Raw genomic sequence first — 26,564 nt, forward strand, 5'->3', positions numbered from 1 at the left:
AGCGCCTACCAGGCTCCTCTGTCCATGAGATTTTCCAGGCAATAGTCCTGGAGTGGATTGCCATTTCCTTCTCCAGGGGATCTTCCCAACCCAGGGATCGAACCCGGGTCTCTGGCATTGTAGACAGACGCTTTATTGTCTGAGCCACCAGGGAAGTCGCTCATAATAGTAGCAATACAAATTAAAACTATGGTGAAACACCATGTTTTCACTGAATAAAATGGGCAAAAGAAAAAAAAAAAAAACACTATACTTTTTGGATGAAACTGGAGAAAGTAAGACACTCAGCAGTATTGCTGATGGGAATGTGAAAATGGTTGAACTCCTATAGTGTGGACTTGACAACATCTAGCAAAATGGGAAATGCATTTTCTTATTGACCTAGCAATATTCACTTTTAGGAATATATCCCAAAGGTAGAATTGCAAAAGTATGAAATTAGGTATGTGCAGAGTTGTTGCAGTAGTGTTTGCAATAGTGAAAAATTGGAGTGACTAGCAGCAGCAGCAGTAGATAACTAGTGGAATACCCTATCATTGTGCAGATATAGAAAAGGAGTGAGAAAGTTTCCTGTGGAGTGAATTCCAGGGTGTATTCTTGAGTGGAAAGTGGCAAGATGCTAAAGAATGTGTCATGCTGACATCCAAGAAGTAGAGTGAGATGTGTTAGTGTGTGTTTCTTACCTCTGTCCACTGTGGTGGCCTAAAAGCAGTATCTCAGTAACAATAAGAAATAAGCAAGAGAGGGACTTCTCTGGTAGTCCAGTGGCTAAGACTCCACACTCCTGATGCAGGGGCTCAGGTTCTACCCCTGGTCAGGGAATTAGATCCCACATGCTGCAAGTTGTGTGCTGTAACTGAGGCACACTTTTTTTTTTTTTTTTAATAAATAATGTTTTTTAAAAGAAATAAGTGGGGGAGTGGGAAAGATAAATAAGTGAGAAGAAAAAAGAGAAAATATATGCTTATATTTTTAAAAGAAATAATAAAAAACAAAAAATGGCTCCTGATGGAGGCAAGAGGATATAGGGAAGGGATAGAGATGAAACCAGACCCATGTCAATGTAACTTATATTGCAGTATTGATTTTTGAAACAATATAAATGTGTTATATAATAAAAACTGAAGTATTAGCTACCCCCCAAAAAAAATCCCACCCCTGAACAAATGAATATAATCAATCAGGTGTCTTAATCTGGTTGATAATGGTAAACAATTTTTTCAGCTGATTTTAAATCACATTAACTGTATTATTATATCCTAAACAGAAAAATAAAATTTATATTTCATTCTGTGGCTTATTTTTAGTTATTTTTCTGGCATAAATACTTTGAAACTCCCTGTTTCATTGGCATAAAGCAAATAGATAATTATATTAATGGAATCAGGCCAAGGAATTTCCAGGATGATAGTGAAGGAAAGTCCAGGATGGTAGCTTGCAGCAGACTTGAGGGAAGATTGTGTCTGTTTACATATGTATGTGTGTTCAGTTGCTCAGTCGTGTCCAACCCTTTGTAAACCCTATGGACCGTAGCCACCAGGCTCCTCTGTCCATGGGATTCTCCAGGCAAGAACACTGAAATGGGTTGCCGTTTCCTCCTCCAGGGGATCTTCCCAACCCAGGGATTGAGTTCCCTACATTGCAGATGGATTTTTTTCCACTGAGCCACCCGGGACCAGCTGGAGAAAGACTTCAGAGAAGGATACATCTGAGTTAAAAAAAAAAAGTGAAATTCATAGACTACTTGATATACTTGAACATATTGAAAGGGATTTGTTGGAAAGTTTGAGGCTGATTTAGTGATGAATACCTAAAAACTAAGCAAATTATAAAATGTAGAAACTGTTGATTACATCCAGCAAAACTGAGAAATATAAATGTAATATGTTCTGTGACTCAGTTGTGAATATTAATAACTGCTCATATTTTGATTTAATGGAAAACTAATAGAAATGCTAGGGTGATAAGGAGAGAAAGAATTTTGGGGGCTTATCCATCATCTTCCATTGTGCAGTTGGGCAGGGGCCTCCTGTTTTTTTATAGTAACCCTATATAACTTAAAAATACTTGGTGTCATGTATTAGCAGAATTAAAGGAAAAAACTGGAAAGCATGATGATTAATAAGTCATGGCAAATTAAATTATTTTAAAAGTAGAAAAAGTCTCTTAAAAATCATACCTGTGGCACTATTTAGTTAGTAAAAGTCAACTTGTTTAAATATTTAAGTTGATTGTAAAACAATCCATTATTTTTGTGTTCTCTTTTCCTGTATATTCAATATGCATTTAAAAAGTACTAAGCTAAAAGTTAAAGCTTCTTCCTTGACTTTATGTCAACTTTCTTTTCATATCTATCAGAAATCTGTTCCCTTTTTTTTTTGATCCTCTTAGATCAGGCCTTCTCTGTTTCTTAGGATTATTTCAGCTACTTCCTAACCGTTCTTACTTCTCAGTTTTGTTGAATAGGTTCCCCCTCTCCCCCAAAATTAGGACATTTAAACTTTTTAAACTTGTGAAGAAAACATGCAATTAACAGTTTAAGTAAACAGTCATTAACTACCACCTAGATCAAGAAATGAACATTGCCAGTACCCCAGAAGTTGCCTGTGTCTCCCTTTCCCATTATCCCTTCCCATCCCATAGATAGTCACTTTCCTCATTTCAGTTCAGTCACTCAGTCGTGTCCGACTCTTTGCGACCCCATGAACTGCAGCATGCCAGGCCTTCCTGTCCATCACCAACTCCTGGAGTTCACTCAGACTCACGTCCACCGAGTCAGTGATGCCATCCAGGCATCTCATCCTCTGTCGTCCCCTTCTCCTCCTGCCCCCAATCCCTTCCAGCATCAGAGACTTTTCCAATGAGTCAACTCTTCACATCAGGTGGCCAAAGTATTGGAGTTTCAGCTTTAGCATCAGTCCTTCCAATGAACACCCAGGACTGATCTCCTTCAGAATGGACTGGCTGGATCTCCTTGCAGTCCAAGGGACTCTCAAGAGTCTTCTCCAGCACCACAGTTCAAAAGCATCAATTCTTCGGCTCTCAGCTTTCTTCACAGTCCAACTCTCACATCCATACATGACCACTGGAAAAACCATAGCCTTGGCTAGACGGACCTTTGTTGGCAAACTAATGTCTCTGCTTTTGAATATGCTATCTAGGTAGGTCATAACTTTCCTTCCAAGGAGTGTCTTTTAATTTCATGGCTGCAATCACCATCTGCAGTGATTTTGGAGCCCAAAAAAATAAAGTCTGACACTGTTTCCACTGTTAACCCATCTATTCCCCATGAAGTGATGGGACCAGATGCCGTGATCTTTGTTTTCTGAATGTTGAGCTTTAAGCCAACTTTTTCACTCTCCTCTTTCACTTTCATCAAGAGGCTTTTTAGTTCCTCTTCACTTTCTGCCATAAGGATGGTGTCATCTGCATATCTGAGGTTATTGATATTTCTCCCAGCAATCTTGATTCCAGCTTGTGCTTCTTCCAGCCCCACGTTTCTCATGATGTACTCTGCATATAAGTTAAATAAGCAGGGTGACAATATACATCCTTGACTTACTCCTTTTCCTATTTGGAACCAGTCTATTGTTCCATGTCCAGTTCTGTTGCTTCCTGACCTGCATACAGGTTTCTCAAGAGGCAGGTCAAGTGGTCTGGTATTCCCGTCTCTTGTAGAGAATTAATGCAATAGTTAATGAATTTCCACCACATGCCATGCAAGGCCACATAAGGACAGAGTCAGCTACCAGGTATTGTAGGAGGCAGGCTTTGTATGTACTGTTTTGAAAGTAGGATGTCCCCTGGTTCCCACAGGAGGATGTGATTGACATGTTTGAATAATTCTATAAGCTGACAAGGAACTGAAACCCACTGTTCAAGGATAAGCAGAAACTGGTCCCTTTGATTAGGAAGGAATGGTTTGTTAGGGGATCTTATCAGTGGGAGTAGAATGTGGAGGGAAACTTGCAGTTAAGCTGTCTGTGAAGCGGCTCAGTGCTCCTCCATCCATGGGATTTTCCAGGCAAGAATACTGTGGGTTGCCATTTTCTTCTCCATGATTTCTTCCTGACCCAGGGATTGAACTCACGTCTCCTGCATTGCATGCAGGCTCTTTGCTATCTGAGCCATTCCTGAGGAAGTTAAGCTATCTGAGGCACTTCCAATTTTACCAGAATTGAGGCAGCATAATATATTAAGCCTTGCATTTAGGCCTTAAAACACCTCACTACTATTATGTACAAAAGATTTTGGGTTTTGTTTTCTTCTTTAATTGTGAGTAGATTTTTTAAATCAAACACTTTTTTTGCATCTAGTGAGAATAATTTTTTTCTTTAATCTGTTATGTGATGAATTCAAAGATTTAGTTTTGTAATGGTAGAATAGCTTGCAATCCCAGGCCAAAGTCTACTTGATGATGTTAAATTATCCTCCTGACACATTGCGGAATTTGACTTGCTACTGTTATGATTTTTGCTTCTATGTTTAGGAGATAGGTGGCCTGTGATTTTTCTTTTTTATATTACTTGTATGAAATTTCCTTTAGAGTTATGCATACTTCAGGATTCTCTAAGGGTCAGTCCCTCCACTGAAACAATTTTTTTTAAAAAGCTAAAAATAAAATTATTAGAATCAGCAATTTCAGACTCTGGACCTTGATCAAACACTCAAAAGAACCAGGGGAGTGCTTGATAAAGGGAGAGGCTGCTGCAGAATGGTAAGAAGGCTCCAAAACTTGGAAGTTGTGTGTCTTGATCAGTCTCATGGATCCTTTAGGACTAGAGGGCTGGACTCTGGTATTGCTGAGATTTAGAGGTGGTACCCCTCTCCTTTTGGATTCAGGCATTTAAGGAAATTTTTGTCAGTTTACTGGCTGGCCACTAGATAGTATGGAACAGACCACACTTCATAAGGAATTCATACATACTTTGCAAAATGGTTTGGAAAAGTGACGAATGGACTGCTCCAGCAATCAGTGAGTAAAATTTAGTAATCCCTGCCAAGTAGAAAAATTAGAGAGCTCTGGAGTTACCATTGTTATGTTTATTAACAAGATCTTTTTAAGTTTATCTTGCTTGGAGTTTGTTGAGGTTCTTAAAGATATAGATTCATGTCTTTCATCAAATTTAGGAAGTTTTCAGTCATTATTTCTGCACATTTTTCCCCTGTCCTTTTCTCTCTCTCTTCTCCTCTGGGAGTGCCATGATGTTTACATTGGTATGTTTGATGGTATCTAACAGGTCCCTCAAATTTTGTTCAGTTTATTCTTTTTTCCTTTCTTTTTTTTTAAAAAATTATTATTGGAGTATAGTTGATTTACATTGTTGTGTTAGTTGCTGCTGTACAGAGGAGTGAATCAGTTATACATACACATGTATCCACTCTTTTTAAAGATTGTTTTTCCATATGGGTCATTAGAGTATTGAGTAGAGTTTCCTGTGCTCTAAGTAGGTTCTTATTAAATATCTATTTTATATGCTGCTGCTGCTGCTAAGTCGCTTCAGTCGTGTCCGACTCTGTGTGACCCCAGAGACGGCAGCCCACCAGGCTCCCCCGTCCCTGGGATTCTCCAGGCAAGAACACTGGAGTGGGTTGCCATTTCCTTCTCCAATGCATGAAAGTGAAAAGTGAAAGTGAAGTCACTCAGTCGTGTCTGACTCTTAGCGACCCCATAGACTGCAGCCTACCAGGCTCCTCCGCCCATGGGATTTTCCAGGCAAGAGTACTGGAGTGGGGTGCCATTGCCTTCTCCGCTATTTTATATATAGTACTGTATATTTGTCAATACCAATCTCCCAATTTATCCCTCCCTCCCTTTCCCCCCTGGGTAACCATAAGTTGGTTTTCTATATCCGTGACTCTATTTCTGTTTTGTAAATAAGTTAATTTGTACCATACATTTTAGATTCCACATATAAGCAGCATCATATGATATGTCTTTCTACATCTGACTTCACTCAATATGACAGTCTCTAAGTCCATCCACATGACTGCAAATGTCATTATTTCATTCTTTCTTATGGCTGAATAATATTCCATTGTGTATATGTACCACATCTTTATCCATCCATCCATCTGTTGATAGGTTGCTTCCACATCTTGGCTATTGTAAATAGTGCTGCAATGAGTATTTCTTCATTCTTTTTTCATTGTTACTCCTCAGACTGGAAGATAATAACCATATCTTCAGCTTTGCTGATGTTTGTTTCTTCTACCTATTCAACTCTACCATTTCTGTCAAATTCTTTTTTCCTATGAATGAACCCATATTTCCTGATTTCTTTGTAATATTTTGTTGAGAACTGGACATTTTGAGTATTGTGGTAACTCTGGAAATCAGGTTCTTCTCCTCAGGGATTGATTTTGTTGCTTGTTGAGGTCTTCAGTTATCTATCTGTATAGCAACTTTTCCAAACTATGCAAAGCCTTACTTGTATGTAAGCCTTACTTGTATGTGTTATTGACCTGTTATCTCAGTCTGTGACCTCTCAGAGGTTTCTTAAATGTGTAGATTTAAAAGTGTGTATTCCTTTTTAAATGTTCTGATGTGTGCTGCCAGAGAAGCTGCTGCAGGGGAGCTGAATAAAGTCAAGCATCTCAGCTGACCATCAGGGAACCCCCATAACTAAATCACATAGCCCCCAAATCTTAGAGTACAAGATCCTTACTGACCACCCGCACCAGCCAGCCACCCCAGGGATGTGGGCTGCTGTCCCTACTCTGCAGCAGAATTTAAGATATGTGAGCATGGTAGCTAGTTCATGCAAGCAGCTCTTCTACCTAAGCAGCCCCTTCCTTCATTAAGCCTTCCTTGATTACTGTAAATGTCTGAACCAGTTTCATAGTTCTGGGATAGTTAATTTTGATCATTTTTTCCAGCTTAATACTTGTTTTGGTAGAGAAACCAATCCCGAGGGCTGCCCTTTTTTTTTTTTTTTAAATGACATTCTTTGCTGCTTTTTTTGCTACTTTATTTTTTTCCTTTTGTAAATCTGTATTGAGAAAAACAGGGCTTATATATGTGACAATATCTGTTGCTGTTGTTGCTCTGAGGGTGCTGTATTGTGCTGGATTTTATAATGGGTTTAGTATTATAAAATCCAAAGGGCAGGAGAGAGGAATTTTACAATGTAGATAAAGTAGGTCCTTTGAAGATGCAGACCACAACTGATGGTGTGTTTATTTCATCTCTTAGGACTCTCCTGGGGGAGTTCAGTTTTTATCATGTTCTATGTTGTATGCCTTTTTCTTTTGTGTGTGCATGCTCAGTTGTGTTCAACTCTTGTGACCCCGTGAACCACAGCCCACCAGGCTCCTCTGTTCCTGGGATTTTGCCAGCAAGAATACTGGAATGGGTTGCCAGTTCCTTCTCCAGGGGGTCTTGTGGACCCAGGGATTGAACCCATGTCTCCTGCAGCTCCTGCATTGGCAGGTAAATTCTTTACCACCTGGTAGTGACCTGAGTCACTCTGTTTCTGTTGTAACTAGATCCAGTTTTTTTTTTTAATTAAGAAAAAGCATGCATAAAGCCTTAAAAATTGGCAACATATTTTTCCTGCTTTTAATACTAATTTTTTTTTAATTTATTTTAGCTACTCTGAAGTAAATCACAGATTTGGCATTTCATCCTTAAAATAGTTTAACTTGCATCCCCCAAAAATAAGTAACCTTGATAATCCCAATATAATTTCCATGGACAACTAAAATAACTATTATTCCCTTGTGTTCTTTCTAGTACAAGTCTGTCTTCACATTTACCCCCCAGAAATGTGTTTTAAGCTATTTGTGCTTTTTTTAAAAAATTAATTAATTTTTTGGCTGTGCTGAGTCTTCGTTGCCGTGTGGACTTTCCTCTAGTTGCGACAAGTGGGGCTACTCTGTAGTTGTGGTGCATGCGCTTCTCACTGTTGTGGCTTCTCTTGTTGTTGAGCACAGGCTCAGTTCTGTAATAAACCCTACTTAAATGATGTATTGTTATTTATATGTATTTCTGCATTTGATTTTCTGATATTTCATTAATGAGATTTTGGTCTGTGTACTTTTCTTTCCTTGATTTTAGTAGCAAGGTAATATTGGGCTTATAAGATGAGATGGGCAGGGCCCCTCTATTTTTTAAAGAATTGTTTAGAGTTAGAATTACCTTTAGATGTTTGGAATCCAGTGGTCTCTTCTAGGTCTAAATTTGGTTTATGGGAAAAATTTAAATTATGAATTCAATTTTTTAAATTAATATAGAACTATTCAGGTTTTCTGATTCTTTTTGAGAAGATTCTGATAATTATGTTTTTTAAAGAATCAACCTATTTAATCAGGTTGATAATGTCATGGCCCCGGTGACTCAGAGGTTAAAGCGTCTGCCTCCAATGCAGGAGACCCGGGTTGGATCCCTGGGTTGGGAAGATCCCCTGGAGAAGGAAATGGTAACCCACTCCAGTATTCTTGCCTGGAGAATCCCGTGGATGGAGAAGCCTGGTAGGCTCCAGTCCACGGGGTCGCAAAGAGTTGGACACGACTGAGCGACTTCACACACACACACAATGTCATGGTCCAAGCATGGGTTGGAAAAGAACTTCCAGACATGAGACAGAATGAGAGGGAAATAGAGCTTATTAGAGTGGGAGATGCTGTTAGAACAGTGGGCTAGCTCAAGAGAGAAAGGACGTTGAACAGGGCTCCTTAGTCCACTTTTATTTTTTTTTTTAACATTCTAATTTGAATTTATTACAGCTTAATTTCAATAAGATACAAAACGTCTGCTCCTTTATATCGCCATCCCCACCCCTTTTGTGTTTTGCTTAGTCCACTTTTATACCCAGCATACAAGGAGTGGGATAGGTTCTTGTAGGTCATTTGCTGATTGGATGAGAGATGCATAGGAGTAAGGCAGTTACCTTCTCCCTGTGGGGTAGGAGGGGGAGACAGGTTGGTTATACTCCTCAGGAGGACCTGAAATCCATTAATAGTTACAATATGGAGGGAAGAACAATAAGGGCCTGGTTTTTCCTTCCTGCATTCCAAGACCCTCCTTCGTTTTATCTGCTCTTTCATCCTTGGGTCACCACAGATAATATTCCCATACTTTTTAAAGCTCCGTGGACTCTGTAGAAATGGCCTGTTTTACTTTGCATTTTGGTCATTTTTCTTGGTTAGTTATTAATTTTATCCCACCCCAAAATCTGTCTTTGGTTTCATTGATTTTTTTTTTTTTTTTTTTTTTTTGCTCTTTATTCCCGTTTTCCTGTTCATTGTATTCAGCTCCTTATTATTTCCTTCCTTCTGCTTTTTTGGGGGGATTAATTTGCTCTTCTTTTTCTAGCTTCTGGAAGAGAATTCTTAGATCATTGGTTTTTAGACCTTTTCCAATTAACACATGGGTTGGTGCAAAGTTGTTCAGTTTACAAATATTTGGGAGTTTTGCAGTTTTCTGTTAGTGATTTCTAAGTTTATTCCATAGTATTCATGTGATAGCTTACACTGAATGATGTTGGATTTGTGATCTCTGAAGATGATGATTCAGGATCAGAGACCAGGCTTTATCACTCAGAGCTTTTATGTGGCAGAAATTTTATTACCGTGAAATAGGCCAGAGAAAGCTTCTGACATAGACAGCAGAAGGGGAAGGGAGAGTGCCCTGTCACTTATCTTAGCAAGGGAGCTATATACTTTTTTAATTGGTTATTAGCAATAAATCAAAAGACTGACTCAAGGTTGTAAAGGTCTTACCAGACCCACTCCCACAATTTACATTTTAAGATAACGGGATTAGAACGAACAATAGAAAGATCTTACCAGACCCACTGTCATAACATACACTTTAAGATGATGGTGGTCCAGTGGTTAAAACTCCACAATCCCAATGCATGGGGCCCAGGTTCATTCCCTGGTCAGGGAACTAGATCCTACATGCCACATCTAAGACCCCATAGCAGTCTCCCCCCTACACACACACACACACAAAAATGTGTATGTGTGTGTATATATGTGTGTTTTATCTATATATATATATATAGATATAGATATATGCACACACACACACACATATATATATATATTTTAAGATGACAGGATTAGTCAAGGTTCTTAAGAAAGATACACTGTTGTCATATAATCATTGGTACAGAGTTTAAGGAAAAACATACCCTTAAGCATGATGAGCTGTTTTGTTATGCAATCAATAGCTCTGGCTTAAACAAAAAAAGTCTTATGTAACTAAGATGCAAGAATGTAGAAAAAAAAAGTTTGTCCTTTTCTCCTCCTAGAGAGCCCCAGACACCTTTCTCCTCCTTGAGGACACCAGACTTCTTATCAGCCTACCTAAGAATTAGCTCTCTCACATGGAACATATTTTGTGTGTGTTTATTTTTTATACTTGTTTTGTTGTCCAGCATATATTATATCTTGGTGAATATTCCATTCACACTTTAAGAATATGTATTCTACTAACATTGGTTATGCTTTAAAAATCAATTGGATCAAGTTATTTGATTCTTTTGTTCAAATCTGTCTTTATTGATTTTCTGTCTGCTGCTCTATTGATTATTAAGAGGAGAGTTGAAATCTCCAACCATCGTGTGGACTTGTTTTCTTTCACTTTACAGTATCAGTTTTTACACTATGTGTTCTGACACTGTTAATTAGGTACTTGAGCATTCAGGATTATGTGTCTTCATGAGGAACCAAGCTCTTTATCATTATACACTGTCCTAACTTGATATCTGATAATAGTTCTAGTTCTGTAGTCTACTCTGTCATAAAATTATACAGTCCTCCAGGTTTCATTTGCTTTTTATTTGAATATGTTTCTATTTCCATACTTTGATTTTTTTAAACCTGTATGTATATTTAGATTGGGTTTCTTGTAGGTAGCATTTTAATTGGGTCTTTTGTTATATATACATTCATACGCTTAAGTAGCAAGCCATCAATAGTATTGACAGGACCTTGGACAGAGCACCATTTTCCATTACATAGATCTCTCCTTTTCTCCCATGCATGCCTGACTGTTGTGATCCATCTCATGGTCCTAACCTTCAGCTTACTTATGTCTGTGATCCAGTGTGCAGTAAGAGGCTTTGAATCCACATTCATCTCTTTCATGGAGTTTATGTCTTCAAACTGTAAACATTTATTCTGTAGAAAAGAATAAAACCAGATACTAAAGCTTAAATCCAGCTGCTTTATAAATGTTCTTTATGATCTGTCATTAATCTCTTATATCAGCCATGTTCTTTTGTGACCTTTGTTGTTGTTGTTTGATAACCTCAGTCATGTCTGACTCTGTGACCCCATGGACTGCAGCATACCAGGCTTCCCTGTCCTTCACCATCTCCTGGAGCTTGCTGAAACTCATGTCCATTGAGTTGGTGATGCCATACAACCATCTCATCCTCTCTCGTCCCGTTCTCCTGCCTTCAATCTTTCCCAGCAACAGGGTCTTTTGTAATGAGTTGGCTCTTCGCATCAGGCGGCCAAAGTATTGGAGCTTCAGCATCAGTCCTTCCAATGAATATTTAGGATTTATTTCCTTTAGGTATGATTTCCTTTAGGATTGACTGGTTTGATCTCCTTGCAGTCTAAACATCTTTCATGATTTTTTTTAGCAAACACAAAAATTTACGTAATAACTTCAACAGTCCTTTTCCTTTAAAACACAGATAAATAAAAAGAAGTGTTAGTTGTTTCAACTTGATAAATAAATAGGTGATTTCCTTATTTAGCTTGTACCTAGCACATATTCTGGTAGCAGCAAAGAGATGCAATTTGTACTGGTCTGTTTGCTTTCTATTTCTCTTGAATTAAAGTTGGCTCCCTGCTTGCCTTTCAGATTTCAAATTTTCCCTTTTCAAAAATGGGAGTTGTATTATGTTTCTGCAGTATTCCCACCCTTTCTGGAATAGTGTGTCATAACCTAAGTGTTCAGGTATTTACCCTATAATACAAAATGCCTGTTTTGTTTTGTTTTCTTCTTATACTGACAAGGTACATATTGAGCTTGGGAATGAAGTATGGGTAAAGACACAAATTTGAGATTCACCAGCATTTGGCCTCATTGTTTCTTGTAGGTTGAGGTACCTCTGTGACTGAGGGAATGAGGTAGGTGATGTTGTGCTGGGCCTTTCAGAAGGATTCAACTATTAATCTGATTTTACTTGGGAGCACAGACTGTGATGCACAGGTTTACCAGGTACCAGCCCAACATCATTAGGCCCTTTTTGTACATTTATTAATATAATGTTCATAACAGTTCTGCCTCAGATTTGTTCTATTGAGCGTGGAATATTTAGCACAATAACAAGCACAAATTGTCAGTATGGTAACCATTGTCATGATTATCATACTGCTGTTACTTTATAGAAGAGGAAATAGAGGCTCATAAAGATTGCTTCAGGGATATGAAACAGTCAATAAAGAGGAATAATATGTAGGGCATATAGCTTTGTAGTCTGTGCTATATCCCCTGGGCTTCCCAGGCGGTGCTAGTGGTAAAGAACCTGCCTGCCTGTGCAGGAGACATAAGAGACACGGATGGGTTCGATCCCTGGGTTGGGAAGATCCCCTGGAGGAGGACATGGCAACCCACTCCAATATTCTTATCTGGAGCCTAGAAAATCCCATGGACAAAGGAGCATGGTTGGCCACAGTCCAGTGAGTCACAAAGAGTTGTACATGACTGAAGTGACTTAGCATGCACGCATATCCTTTTCATTTAAATATTTTCTGTGTAGAATGTATGCAAGATATATCCTTAGGCAGATTTCAAATTCCGCAGTTGGCACTTACTTAGTAGTCGAATGACCACAGGCAAGTCATGATGCTCAGTTTCCTGATCTGTACAGTGGGGATGATACTTAATGCACTAGAGCTGGGTAGCTGTGAGGGTTACTAGTCCTCAGGCTCTCTTATCCCTAGAAATGGGCATGAAGTTTCATTAGCTTGCACACGTTTATTTCCATGTGCTCTTAGGCCTTCAAAGTGGTTTGGTTCATGAAAGATAGATGGGATAAAATTAGTATTGCAGGGGAGCTGCTTATTCTTTCCTCCTTCCTTGGCATAGCCATTATCCACAATTTTGTGTTAATCTTTCTCTTGTTTTTCTTTATAGTTTATCAGCTATACTTGCTTTCCTAAATAGTATTTTTGAACTTTGATATAGAGTATAATTGGAGAAGGAAATGGCAACCCACTCCAGTATTCTTGCCTAGAGAATCTCTTGGACAGAGGAGCCTGGTGGGCTGCTGTCCATAGGGTTTGCAGAGAGTTGGACACGACTGAAGTGACTTAGCATGCATGCATGCATTAGAGAAGGAAATGACAACCCACTCCAGTATTCTTGCCTAGAGAATCCCAGGGGCAGAGGAGCCTGTTCAGCTGCCTTCTATGGGGTCACACAGAGTTGGGCACGACTGAAGCGACTTAGCAGCAGCATAGAGTATAATATATATTCTTCTGGGACTTTCTTCACTCAACATACTTTTGGGAACTCAGCCATCTGTAGTTTACATACATTGACTTCCTTGTTATATCAGTTCAGTTCAGTTCACTCAGTCATGTCCGTCTCTTTGTGACCTCATAGACTGCAGCACACCAGGCTTCCCTGTCCATCACCAACTCCCAGAGATTACTCAAACTCATGTCCATTGAGTCAGTGATGCCATCCAACCACCTCATCCTCTGTTGTCCCCTTCTCCTGCCTTCAATCTTTCCCAGCATCAAGGCATTTTCCAATGAGTCAATTCTTCACATCAAGTGGCCAGAGTATTGGAGTTTCAGCTTCAGCATCAGTCCTTCCAATGAATATTCAGGACTGGATCTCCTTGCAGTCCAAGGGACTCTCAAGAGTCTTCTCCAACACCACAGTTCAAAAGCACCAATTCTAAAGTGATCAGCTTGCTTTTATAGTCCAGCTCTCAAATCCATACATGACTACTGGAAAAACCATAGCCTTGACTAGATAGACCTTTGTTGGCAAAGTAATATCTCTGCTTTTTAGTACGCTGTCTAGATTGGCCATAGCTTTTCTTCCAAGGAGCAAGCATGTTTTAATTTCATGGCTGCAGTCACCATCTGCAGTGATTTTGGAGTCCAAGAAAATAAAGTCTGTCACTGTTTCCATTGTTTCCCCATGTATTTGCCATGAAGTGACAGGACCAAATGCCATGATCTTAGTTTTCTGAAGGTTGAGTTTTAAGCCAATTTTTTCACTCTCCTCTTTCTCTTTCATCAAGAGGCTTTTTAGTTCCGCTTCACCGTCTGCCATAAGGGTGGTGTCATCTGCATATCTGAGGTTATTGATATTTCTCCCAGCAATCTTGATTCCAGCTTGTATAATGTTCTATTATTTGTATATACTATAGTATTTTTGTTCTACTCTTGATGGACATTTAGATTGTTTCTTGAACTTTTATGTTGTGGACTTTTATGAAAAATAGTGCTGTGAACATTTTTGAGCATGTTTCCCAGTGCTGAAGAGTTTCTCCATGGTGAAAGTGTGAATCACAAGGCGTGTGCATCACTATGGGAGTTCATTCACTCATCCGCTAAATATTATCGAGTACTGCTATGTGTCAAGTACATGTTTAGGTGCTTGGAGTATCAGTGAACTAAGCAAATGATTTACATTTTACTTGCAATACTGCTAAGTCACTTCAGTCGTGTCCAACTCTGTGTGACCCCATAGACGGCAGCCCACCAGGCTCCGCCATCCTTGAGATTCTCCAGGCAAGAGCACTGGAGTGGGTTGCCATTTCCTTCTCCAATGCATGAAAGTGAAAAGTGAAAGTGAAGTCGCCCAGTCGTGTCCAACTCTTAGCGACCCCATGGTCTGAAGCCTACCAGGCTCCTCTGTCCATGGGATTTTCCAGGCAAGAGTACTGGAGTGGGGCCAATAGCCAGATGATAAATAATAAATATAAATGAAACAGAAGGATAACTGCCCGAGAGAGAATAATCAGAGCAGGATTAGGGGAATTTCTTGTGCAGGAAGGTTCCGGGAGTGGTGGGGGGTGGGGCGTGCAGGCATCATCAAAGGTAATATTTGAAAACAGACTTACAGGAATCTATGCACCATGTACAACCTTATAAATACCAGAAAGAAACAACTATGGCCATTGAGCACACAGTGATGAATGATTAAAGAAAGTATCTCCATACTTCTCACAGAATTATTTTTCTTTAGTTAATCAGATTTTAATCACTCTAATTTCTGGAAGGATATATTCCAGATCCTGATCTCTGTCAGTCTGTATAAAGGAACTTTATTTTATTTTTAATTGGAGGATGATTGCTTTACAGTGTTGTTAGTTTTTGGTATACAACAACTTGAATCAGCTGTTAGTATACATACATCCCCTCCTTCTTGAGCCTCTCGCTCACCCAACCCGTCTAGGTCATCACAAAGCACCAAGCTGAGCTCCCTGTGTTATGCAGCAGCTTCCCACTGGCTCTCGTCAGTGTATAATGTCAGTGCTGCTCTCTCAATTTGTCCTGCCCTCTCCTTCCTCCACTGTGTCCACAAGTCCATTCTCTGCATCTGTGTCTGTACAGAGGAACTTTAAGTGTGCTCAGACTTGAATAGAAATTACATTTACCCACTAACTTTTTATGGGTAACAAAGTATTGTTGAGGTAGCAAGAAGGCAATGGCACCCCACTCCAGTACTCTTGCCTGGAAAATCCATGGACAGAGGAGCCTGGTGGGCTGCAGTCCATGGGGTCGCTAAGAGTTGGGCACGACTGAACGACTTCACTTTCACTTTTCACGTTCATGCATTGGAGAAGGAAATGGCAACCCATTCCAGTGTTCTTGCCTGGAGAATCCCAGGGACGGGGGAGCCTGGTGGGCTGCCGTCTATGGGGTCGCACAGAGTCGGACACAACTGAAGCAACAGCAGCAGTAACAGGTTAAATTCACCACCATACACAAATGGGGTTCTTAATTCATGGATTAATATCCTATCTGTCACAGTGATGCAGTCTGTGACCCCATAGTTTTCTATGACATTTTTGTAAAGTGTGGCAGTACAGAGCCTGCATTCTGTGGTCACTTGGCCATGGGTTCAGATCACAACCCCACTACTGTGTGACCAAGGTCAACTTAATCCGAGGCTCTGATCTTCATTCCTCCTCTGTATGAGGATAAAACACTACATACAAGAACAGCACTAAATAAAGGTTAGTTATTTTGCTTTGTTTTTTTAACTTTTTATTTTGAAATAATAATATATTGATGGAAGTTAGAGAGAGGTCCTTTGCACCCAGTTTTTCCCCAGTGATTACTTCTTATATAACTACAGTGCAATATCAGTCCAGGAAATGAACATGGTTACAATAGTGAGTATAGTTCTAATGCAACTTTATCACATGTGTTCAGTTCAGGTCAGTCGCTCAGTCATGTTCGACTCTGCGACCCCGTGGACTGCAGCACGCCAGACCTCCCTGTCCATCACCAACTCCTGGAGTTTACTCAAACTCATGTCCATTAAGTTGGTGATGCCATCCAATGATCTCATCCTCTGTTGTCCCCTTCTCCTCCTGCCCTCAGTCTTGCACGGCATCAGGGTCTCTTCAAATGAATCAGCTCTTTGCATCAGGTGGCCAAAGTATTGGAGTTTTAGCTTCAGCATCAGTCCTTGCAATGAATATTCAGGACTGATCTCCTTTAGGATGGACTGGTTGGATCTCCTTGCAGTCCAAGGGACTCTCAAGAGTCTTCTCCAACACCACAGTTCAAAAGCATCAGTTCTTCAACGCTCAGCTTTCTTTACAGTCCAACTCTCGTGACTACTGGAAAAACCATAGCATTGACTAGATGGACTTTTGTTGACAAAGTAATGATTACGAAGTAATCACATGTTTAGATTCATATAACCTCACAGTCAAGATGCACAACAGTTCCAAACAATCCCATCACCAAAGCTCTCCCTCTTGTTACCTCTTTATAGTCAAACATACCCTCTTTCCCCAGGCCACATTGTCCCTAATTTCAGGCAAAGTACTAATCTGTTTCATATCTCTATATTCTTGCCATTTGGGAAATGTTATGTAAGATCATTCATAAGACCTTTCAAAATTGACTCTTTAAAAAACTCACACTAGTGCCTTTAGGATCCATCCAGTTTGCTGTGTCTATCAATAATTAGTTCCCTTTGATTGCAACTGTTATCCCATGGTATGGATGTACCACAGTTTATTTAACCATTAGCTTATTAAAGGAGATTTGGGTCCTTTCAAGTAACAATTAAGATTGTGAAGTCCACGAGGTCGAAAAAGAGTCAGACACAACTTAGTGACTACATAGCAGCAGTGGCAGTTCAGATTTTTGTGTGAACCTAAATTTATTTCTGCTCAGGAGTGAGATTGCTGATTCATATGATAAATGTTATGTTTAGTGTTTTTTTAAGAAACTGCCAGACTGTTTTCCAGAATGGCTGTGTTATTTCACACTCTCAGTGGGAATGTGTAAGAGATCTAATATCTCAACATTTTTTAATAGCTCTGTGCTGATAACCCATCATGATCTTAATTTGTATTTATTACCTGATGGCTATTGATGTGGAACATTTTATCATGTGCGTATTTGCCATGTGCATATCCTTATTGGTACTGCATATCCTCTATGTATTTTGTCCAATTTTTAATTGGGTTGTTTGTTTTTGTTTTGAGAGTTCTTTATACATTGTAGATGTGAATCCTTTGTCAGATCAGTGGTTTGCAGATATTTTATCCCAGCGTGTAGCTTGTTTTTTCATCTTCTTTATAGGTCTTTTGTAGAACAAAAGTCTTAAATTTTGATGAAATCAAATTCATCCATATTTTTCTTTTATGGATTGGGTTTTTGATATATCTAAGACCTTCAACAAGCCCTATGTTCTCAAGATTTCTCCTGTTTTCTTCCAAAGATTTTAGTTTTATGTTTTATATTTAAAACTGATCCACTTTGAGTTAATTTTTATATAAAATGTGAAGGTTAAGTTAAAGTCCAGTTTTTCCTATGTGTACCCAGTTGTTTCAACCTTTTGTTGAAAAGTCTTTCCTTTTTCCACTGAATTGTTCTCACATTTTTGTCACAATGAGTTGCACTTGTGTGGGTGTACTTCTTGTTGCTGTATTCTATTCCATTCATCTATGCATGTACCCTGCCAATACCATCCTGTCTAAGTTACTGCATGTAAGTCTTAAAATTGGATAGTAATTCTTTTCACTATATTTTTCTTTTTCCAGAATTATTTTACCTATTCTAGTTCCTTTCCTTTTCCACTTAAATCTGGGAATAATCTTATCTATATTTACAACAAGATCTTGCTATGATTTTGATAGGAATACACTTAGCCCAACAGACCAGTGTGGCGAGAAGTGACATCTTTACTGTGATGCATTTCAATCCAAGAAAATAAAGTCGGACAGATTTTATTCTTTGGGGCTCCAAAATCACTGCAGATGGTGACTGTAGCCATGAAATTAAAAGATGTTTGCTCCTTGGAAAAAGATTTATGACAAACCTAGACAGCATATTAAAAAGCAGAGACATTACCTTGCCAACAAAGGTCCGTCTAGTAAAAGCTATGGTTTTTCCAGTAGTCGTGTATGGATGTGAGAGTTGGACTATAAAGAAAGCTGAGTGCCAAAGGATTGATGCTTCTGAACTGTGGTATTGGAGATGACTTTTGAGAGTCCCTTGGACTGCAAGAATATCCAACCAGTCCATCCTAAATGAACTCAGTCCTGAATATTCATTGGAAGGGCTGATGCTGAAGCTCCAGTACTTTGGCCACCTGATGTGAAGATCCGACACCTTAGAAAAGACCCTGATGCTGGGAAAGATTGAAGGCAAGAAGAGAAGGGGACAAGAGAGAACTAGATGGTTGGATGGCATCACCAACTCAATGGACGTGAGTTTGAGCAAGCTCCAAGAGTTGGTGAGGGACAGGGAAGCCTGGTGTCCATGGGGTCGCAAAGAGTTAGACACGACTGAGCAACTGAACAAGAACAACAACAATCTTTCAATCCATGAACAGTATCTCTTATCAACATTTTGTAGTTAATCAGCATAAAGATGCAAAAATCAGTTGGCCCTACCTGTGTAGATCTCTTTCAAGTCTCTGTGCTTTTTCATTTATCTGTGTGTCTATCCTATGTTTGATAACGGACATTCCTGATTACTCTTGCTATGTAAGTCTTGAAATTGGATAGTGATTCTTTATTATTCTCCTTTCCATTATCCATTCAGCTATTATAGTGCATTTGCCTTTTAATATAAATATTAAAACAATCTTGTCTATATCTGCAAAAGGAAATGTTGTTAGGATTTTATTAGGAATTCTGTTTAACTGGTAGATCACATTACTTTTTACTACATTGATTATCTCTATCCATGAACATTGTCTCTCCATATATTTAGATCTCTTTTGATTTCCAAAATTTTGTAGTTTTCAGCATACTAGTACTATACATGTTTGTTAGTATTTAATTTTGTTTAGAGCTGATTTCCATATAATTAAATGGCTGTTCAAATTATTTTATAGTAGTTTGTCCCTTTTGAGAAATTGGTCCATTTCACTTATATTGTCATTTTGTGTGAGTAGTGTTCTTAGTATTTCCCTGTCATCCTTTTGCTGTCTTATGGTCTGTAGTGATATCCCCATTTTTATTCCTTATGTTTGGTAAGTTGTGTCTTCTCCTTTGTCTTTATCAGTCTTGCTGGAGGTTTGTTAATTTTATTGACCTTTTTAAATAACAAACTTTTTGTTGAATTGACTTTCAGTTTTTCAATTTCATTGATTTCTGCTCTTACATTTATTATTTCTTGCTTCCTGTGAGGTGGAGGTTGAAGTCTTAAGTTTCTTGCGCTGCATCCCTTGCTGTCCTGGTGAGAGATCTTCCTCCTCACTGGTTGATGGTGTGGAAGTTGATGTTCCACTGGGCACTGCTAATACCTCCCCGGATGGTAGGGGTATGGGTGCCTATTTAGTGTTTCTCATGTGTTCTTCATTGACACATCAAAGGAGAAGGGATATAGGGGTGAGGGAGGTTACTGATAAATAGCAATGGAAGTCTGGACTTAACACCAGGCCTTCAGCCTGGAGGCAGGGGACTACCTGATTACTGTTCTGGACATAAACGCTTAGGCTCCTCACGTCATCTCCATGGACACTGCTGGGGGCCTCGTTACCACCCAGTGAGGACCAAAGCCCTAGCTCCCCACCAGGCTTCTCTGACACAGGCAGCAGGGAATGGTGGGGGCAGCTGGTTTCTGCTTTGCCAGGGTAGAAGCTTCAGCTTCCCACTGGACCTTTGCTGGTGGGAGAGGAAATACTTTTTTTCTGTGGTGGTTAGGCCTCAGTTTTCTGTCTTGCCAGACTGCCCTGTTCCTGGTCCTTTGAGTACAGGGAGCACCCTTTTGTGGATTTTTTTTTTTTTTAACTACCTTTTGGTGTTTCTGAGACTACAGCTTCATGAGCTCACACTTTAGCATATATGAGGCTAAAAGAAAACCCAGCGAACTCACCATTGTCATTCCTCAGGTCCTGAGGTCTCTAGACAGTCTGCCTCCTCTCTGCCTTTCTCAGTTTTGTATAGAATGTGTAGAGTCTTTAGCTGTGCTTATCTGGAATAAGGAAAAGCATGTTTATTCAATCTTTCTATTCTGTGAAGTGCATTGCCACATTTTTACAGATTTGAATTACTGATTTCTTGTCAGTTCTATGTTCTATCTATACCTTCTCCCAATTGAGGGCTTATTTTCTCATTTTCTTTGTGGTAATCTCTTGCCTAACTGTAGTTCTTAACTTTACAGAAGTTGAATTCATTCATTTCTCCCTTGTGCTCTTGCTTTTTGTTTTCTTGATTAAGAAACTTATTCCAGCTCTAAGGTTACACAGATACTTTCCTCTATTTCCTCATGAAAGTTTTAAATTTCTTCATCTGTCCTATCCAAAATTTTGAATTAAGTCAAGTAGGGATCTAATTCTGGAGAAGGCAATGGCACCCCACTCCAGTACTTTTGCCTAGAAAATCCCGTGGATGGAGGAGCCTGGTAGGCTGCAGTCCATGGGGTCGCTAGAGTCGGACATGACTGAGTGACTTCACTTTCACTTTTTACTTTCATGCATTGGAGAAGGAAATGGCAACCCACTCCAGTGTTCTTGCCTGGAGAATCCCAGGGACGGGAAGCCTGGTGGGCTGCTGTCAATGGGGTTGCACAGAGTTGGACTCGACTAAAGCAACGTAGCAGCAGTAGCAGCAGGGATCTGATTTCATCCCTCTCCCACTGTAGAGAGCTGTAGCAGCATGAAGTTTTCCTCCCCTTTCCCACCAATTTCTAGTGCCACATCTGTCATGTGTATAACTGTATTGAATCTATAGATACGTTTGGAGAGACTTGGCACCTTTACCATCAAGAACATGGTATTTTCATTACTTAGGTATTTTTTGTTAATGATTCTAAATATAGCTTAACATTTTTCTACACAGTGGCCTTACACATTTTCAAAACTTTACTCCTAAGTACTTAATATATTTTTGTTATTATTGTGAAATAGTGTTAGTTTTTTTATTAAGATTTTTAAAATTTAGATTTTAATTCATTCATTTATTGTTTCACAACTCCCACAAAGGGACACAGGACAAGCACTGTGAAAGATCTCCCCTCTCCCAAAGGAACACTGTTTGCACTTAAAGGAAGCAAATTTAATGTTTTCTGAATTCCCATGGATATTTTAAACAAAATAAGTATGTCTGTGTTCCACTTTTAGCAATCCCGATCTTGTAAGTCCAGAGAGAACCAGAACTCTAATTCCTTTAGGAGCGTCCATATGACTCTGCATATCTCTCTGAGAGAAGTTGCTAAACAATAAAAAGAATAGCCCGAGGGGATGTTTATTTAGAAGAGCATCTCATTTAAAGTTATGAGCATTTTTTCATCATTTAATATACTGTGCGGGACATACACATAAACACACACACTATATGTATACACACATGGTGCACATGCATGTAAAATTCATATATGTACATAAAAGTGAATTGCTTTATGTTAAGTAACAACAGGTATAAATTTGAAGATAGTGGACCTGTAAAAGAACCCATTCGCAGTTTGGATGAGATGTGTTGGGTTAGGACTCCATATTTTGTTTTAAAACTTAGAATGTGAACTTATGGATATAAACAGGATTGGTGGTTGCATGAGGTAGCTGTTGGGGGTGGGCAAAATGGGTGAAAAGGGTCAAAAGTTACAAATTTCCAGTTATAAAATAAGTAAGTCATAGGGATGTAATGTACAGTATGGACTATAGTTCATAAAACTATCACATATATGAAAGGAGCTAGGGGAGTGGATCTTAAGTTCTCACCACCAAAATAACACCAAACTTGTAATTGTGAAAAATGACAGATTTCAACTGGATTTTTTGTATTGATCATTTTGCAATATATACAGACATCGATTTCTTTCGTTGTGCAGCCTAAACTTACTGTGTTATGTCAATTATGTGTCAATGAAAAAAAAAAGTTAAAAATACAATTTTGTCTTTCCCAGTTGGAGTCATTCGGTGTCCCGTTTGCAGCCAAGAGTGTGCAGAGAGACACATCATAGATAACTTTTTTGTGAAGGACACTACTGAGGTTCCCAGCAGTACAGTAGAAAAGTCTAATCAGGTAAGTGTATTAAGTCTTGAGTCGCTTGCTTCCTCTTAATGTGGCAGCCTAGAATACTGGAGAACTTATCATGCATTTTGTTGGTTTGTCTCAAGCATATCTTTAATTAATTTCAAATTATCCCTTCTCCCTGCTTGGCTTTCTTTTCCTCCCTTTTAATATATTTTCTGGGTAAACTGGGTTGTTAGTCCAGTAAAATTAGCCTTATTCTGAATTTTGTGCACCTCTTAAGTCATTTGACATGCTTCCCTCTCTGCTTTATTTTGTGTAAACTGGTGATAAAAATGTAGAGGCTGGTTTATATTTGAGTCCCACTGGGTAAGAGGATGTAAGAATATGTCCATCCATATGTCTGTGTGTCTTTCAAGCAGAAAGATTGTGATGCTTGGTTGTCTTTTTTCTGATGTTAACGGCCATCAATGATCACTGCCAGGATTCTGTATTTCACTCAGACTTTGAAAAAGGATGACATTTTCATTCTGTCATTCTCCTTTATTTCTCAACTGGAATAGGAAGAGAAAAGCATCCTTCATTGATTCTTAGGTTTACAGGAAAAGTAGATAAATGCTCAATTCTTTCCCTTGAGTTGCTAAATTTTAGAGTAGTGATTTATTTTCTTAGCATTCTTCAGAGGTGACTAACGAGTGGTGTGTGTGCTTATTGTTATGAACTAACTCATGGAGTATTAACATGAAATGTGTTGTAGTTATTCTTATTGGTGCTCAAATTTGTGCCATCTTGGCAGTGAGGATTCCTAAGTCCTTCCAACACAATCCCGGTAGTCACTGCTATCTTCCTTGCTTTCTATTTTGACAAGATCTTGTTCATTTTCTGCTCTATACCTGCAACCCGCAGGAGATGGTTCTTCTAAGAGCCTTGGTTCCTTTTAGTCTGAAATGGTATTTAGAGAACACAATATGGATGCTCCTGAGCACTTTGTTGGCCAATTTTTCTATGATTTTCAAGAGAATGATTCAGCAAATGCTTTTTTATTTTTAAAAGAGGAAGGAAAAATGAAAAATATATCAAGGATATATTGACATTTTTAAGTCAAATCTAGAATTGTAGATGAAAAGTTGAGCAAATAGGAAGCCAACTAAGATGATCTTTTCCTCTGGCATTGCAGTCTTCCTCCAGTACCACCTATTGCTAGAATCTAATGTGGAACCAGCTCGTTAAGCATAAATGAGGCTTGCAGAGTAAGAGTGAAGACAAACAGAGTTGGTACTGAAAGTAGAAATTATAGAATTGTCTCTGTCAAAACAGAAAACAAGGTAACAATTACTAAATGTATGTACTGGAGATATTCAACCAAATCATCATGTTTTAAGGTTACTTAAGTAATTCTTCTCTATATGGTTAAGTCACCCACTTGATAGGCAGGTTCATTTGTTTCATTTTGCTTTTGTTTATGGTTTTGTTTAGGGCTTTAGTTTTTTTTTAGGGCTATGAGCCATGCCATGTAGGGCCACCCAAGATGGACAGGTCATGGTGGAGAGTTCTGACAAAACGTGGTCCACTGGAAAAGGAAATGGCAAACCACTTCAGTATTCTTGCCTTGAGAACCCCATGAACAGGATGAAAAGGCAAAAAGATAGGACAGTGAAAGATGAACTCCTCAGGTTGGTAGGTTCCCAATATGCTACTAGACAACAGTAGAGAAATAACTCCAGGAAGAATGAAGAGACGGAGCCAAAGCAAAAACAACCCCCAGTTGTGGATGTGACTGGTGATGGAAGTAAAGTCCGATGCTGTAAAGAGCAATATCGCATAGGAACCTGGAATGTTAGGTCCATGAAACAAGGTAAATTGGAAGTGGTCAAACAGGAGATGGCAAGAGTGAACGTTGACATTTTATGAATCAGTGAACTAAAATGGACTGCTGCTGCTGCTAAGTCGCTTCAGTTGTGTCAGACTCTGTGCGACCCCAGAGACAGCAGCCCACCAGGCTCCCCTGTCCCATTAGGTCTACTACTGTGGGAAAGAATCCCTTAGAAGAAATGGAGTAGCCCTCATAGTCAACAAAAAAGTCCGAAATGCAGTATTTGGATGCAGTCTCAAAACAACAGATGATCTCTGTTCGTTGTCAATGGCAAACCATTCAATATCACAGTAACCCAAGTCTATGCCCCAACCACTAATGCTGAAGCAGCTTAAGATCACCAGTTCTATGAAAACCTACACTACCTTCTAGAACTAACACCCAAAAAAGATGTCCTTTTCATTATAGGGGATTGGAATACAAAAGTAGGAAGTCAAAAGATACCTGAAGTAACAGGCAAATTTGGCCTTGGAGTACAGAATGAAGCAGGGCAAAGGCTAGCAATTTTGCCAAGAGAATGCACTGGTCATAGCAAACACCCTCTTCTGACAACACAAGAGACAACTCTACACATGGACATCACCAGATGGTCAATACTGAAATCAGATTGATTATATTCAGCCAAAGATGGAGAAGCTCTATACAGTCAGGAAAAATGAGACCAGGAGCGGACTGTGGCTGAGATGATTGGATGGCATCACCAACTTGATGGACATGAGTTTGAATAAGCTCCAGGAGTTGGTGATGGACAGGGAAGCCTGGCATGCTGCAGTCCTTGGGGTCGCAAAGAGTCAGACACAACTAAGCAATTGAATTGAACTGAACTTCTTTTTTTTTTTTTTTTTTTTTTTTTAATTTGAAATTTGTGAAACTACATATAAAATATTCATATACTGGTTCCAAAGAAAAATCTATGAAACAGGATGTTTTCAGGGAACTCAAACTTCTATCTCCGTCTTCACCTACCCTATATTTTCTCTTATCTTACAGCTAACCGTTTGATTTCTTTTATGGTTTATCCTTGCACTTTTAATATTGTTTTATAATATAAGTAATTTTATGTTATTTTAAAGATTTAAACAAATAAGTCATTCCAGCTCATCTGCGTCTTTCTTAGATAAGCAGTAGTATGGTATGCTTTAACATGTTGCTTTTTTGGTTTTACTTTTTATAGTGGACATCTTTCCCTAAAAGTATGTATAGAAATCCCTTACTCCTTTTTGTTGCAGAATGTAGAGATTAAGTTTTGGGTGACATCCTTATAGAGGTGATAGTTGAAGCTGAGGGACTGGATGAGACCATTCTTTAAACCTAACAAAAATTTACAGAATCCAGAGGAGAAAGAGTAGTGGTGGGATCCAGAGAGGCAATCCAGGAGATGAGGATGTGGAAGTGTCAAGGAATCAAAATTAATTCTAGGACATAAGAGTGGCATCAAATGATGTTAGAAAGGTGAAAAGCAAGAACTGAGAAAGAGCAAGTTTGGGATTATGGAAGTATTATCCAGACATTTGGGATTTGACTAATGTAAACCACTGACTGAGGGGAAAACATTTTTTCCCAATCATAAATGGTGTTATGAGGACTGTTTATGTGTTGTGTAACTTTAATATCTGTTCTTAGAAAATAGGACTAACATCTACACAGTTATACAGGCTGGGGGGAAAGGTACTATCTCTTGCTGTCTCTTCATCTCGAATATCCAGTGCATCCTCCAAACCAGTCAGTTTTACTTCCAAATCTCCTTCATTCATCTCCACTTTTAGCACTGCAAAGGGCTCCTACTTCCCTCTGTGTAGAAATACCTGCCCTTTTCCTGATCTGGCATGCTGTTCTCTCTGTCTACAAGACCATCACCAGTAATTGATGACTCAGCTTTCTTATCTTGGTGCAAATACAGTCTCTTTAGAGAAAGCCTTGCCTGGGTGATCTCTCTTCACTTTTCCCAACACTTCAACCCTACTCAAAGATGACTTTCCCCCATCATATGTTTTTATAGTTTCTCATACCTTTCCTTTATGGCACTTTTCAATTTGTAGTTTTGTATTAGTGTGATTATTCCAATAATGTTTGACTTCCTCCATGTTATTCTT

At 39.0% G+C, this 26,564-nt stretch overlaps 1 protein-coding gene across 4 annotated transcripts in view; it reads left to right on the plus strand.

Moving 5' to 3' along the window:
- The window catches only part of TRIM24 (tripartite motif containing 24), a 110,332-nt gene that overhangs the window by 24,495 nt on the left and 59,273 nt on the right, over positions 1-26,564 (plus strand). For all 4 annotated transcript variants that reach the window (XM_055591040.1, XM_055591042.1, XM_055591041.1 and 1 more), the window contains exon 2: positions 22,531-22,649. In XM_055591040.1, the coding sequence (XP_055447015.1) occupies positions 22,531-22,649 (119 nt within the window). The remainder of the gene's footprint in view (positions 1-22,530; positions 22,650-26,564) is intronic.

Source organism: Bubalus kerabau, chromosome 8, assembly GCF_029407905.1.
Source record: "Bubalus kerabau isolate K-KA32 ecotype Philippines breed swamp buffalo chromosome 8, PCC_UOA_SB_1v2, whole genome shotgun sequence".
Classification (NCBI taxonomy): domain Eukaryota; kingdom Metazoa; phylum Chordata; class Mammalia; order Artiodactyla; family Bovidae; genus Bubalus; species Bubalus kerabau.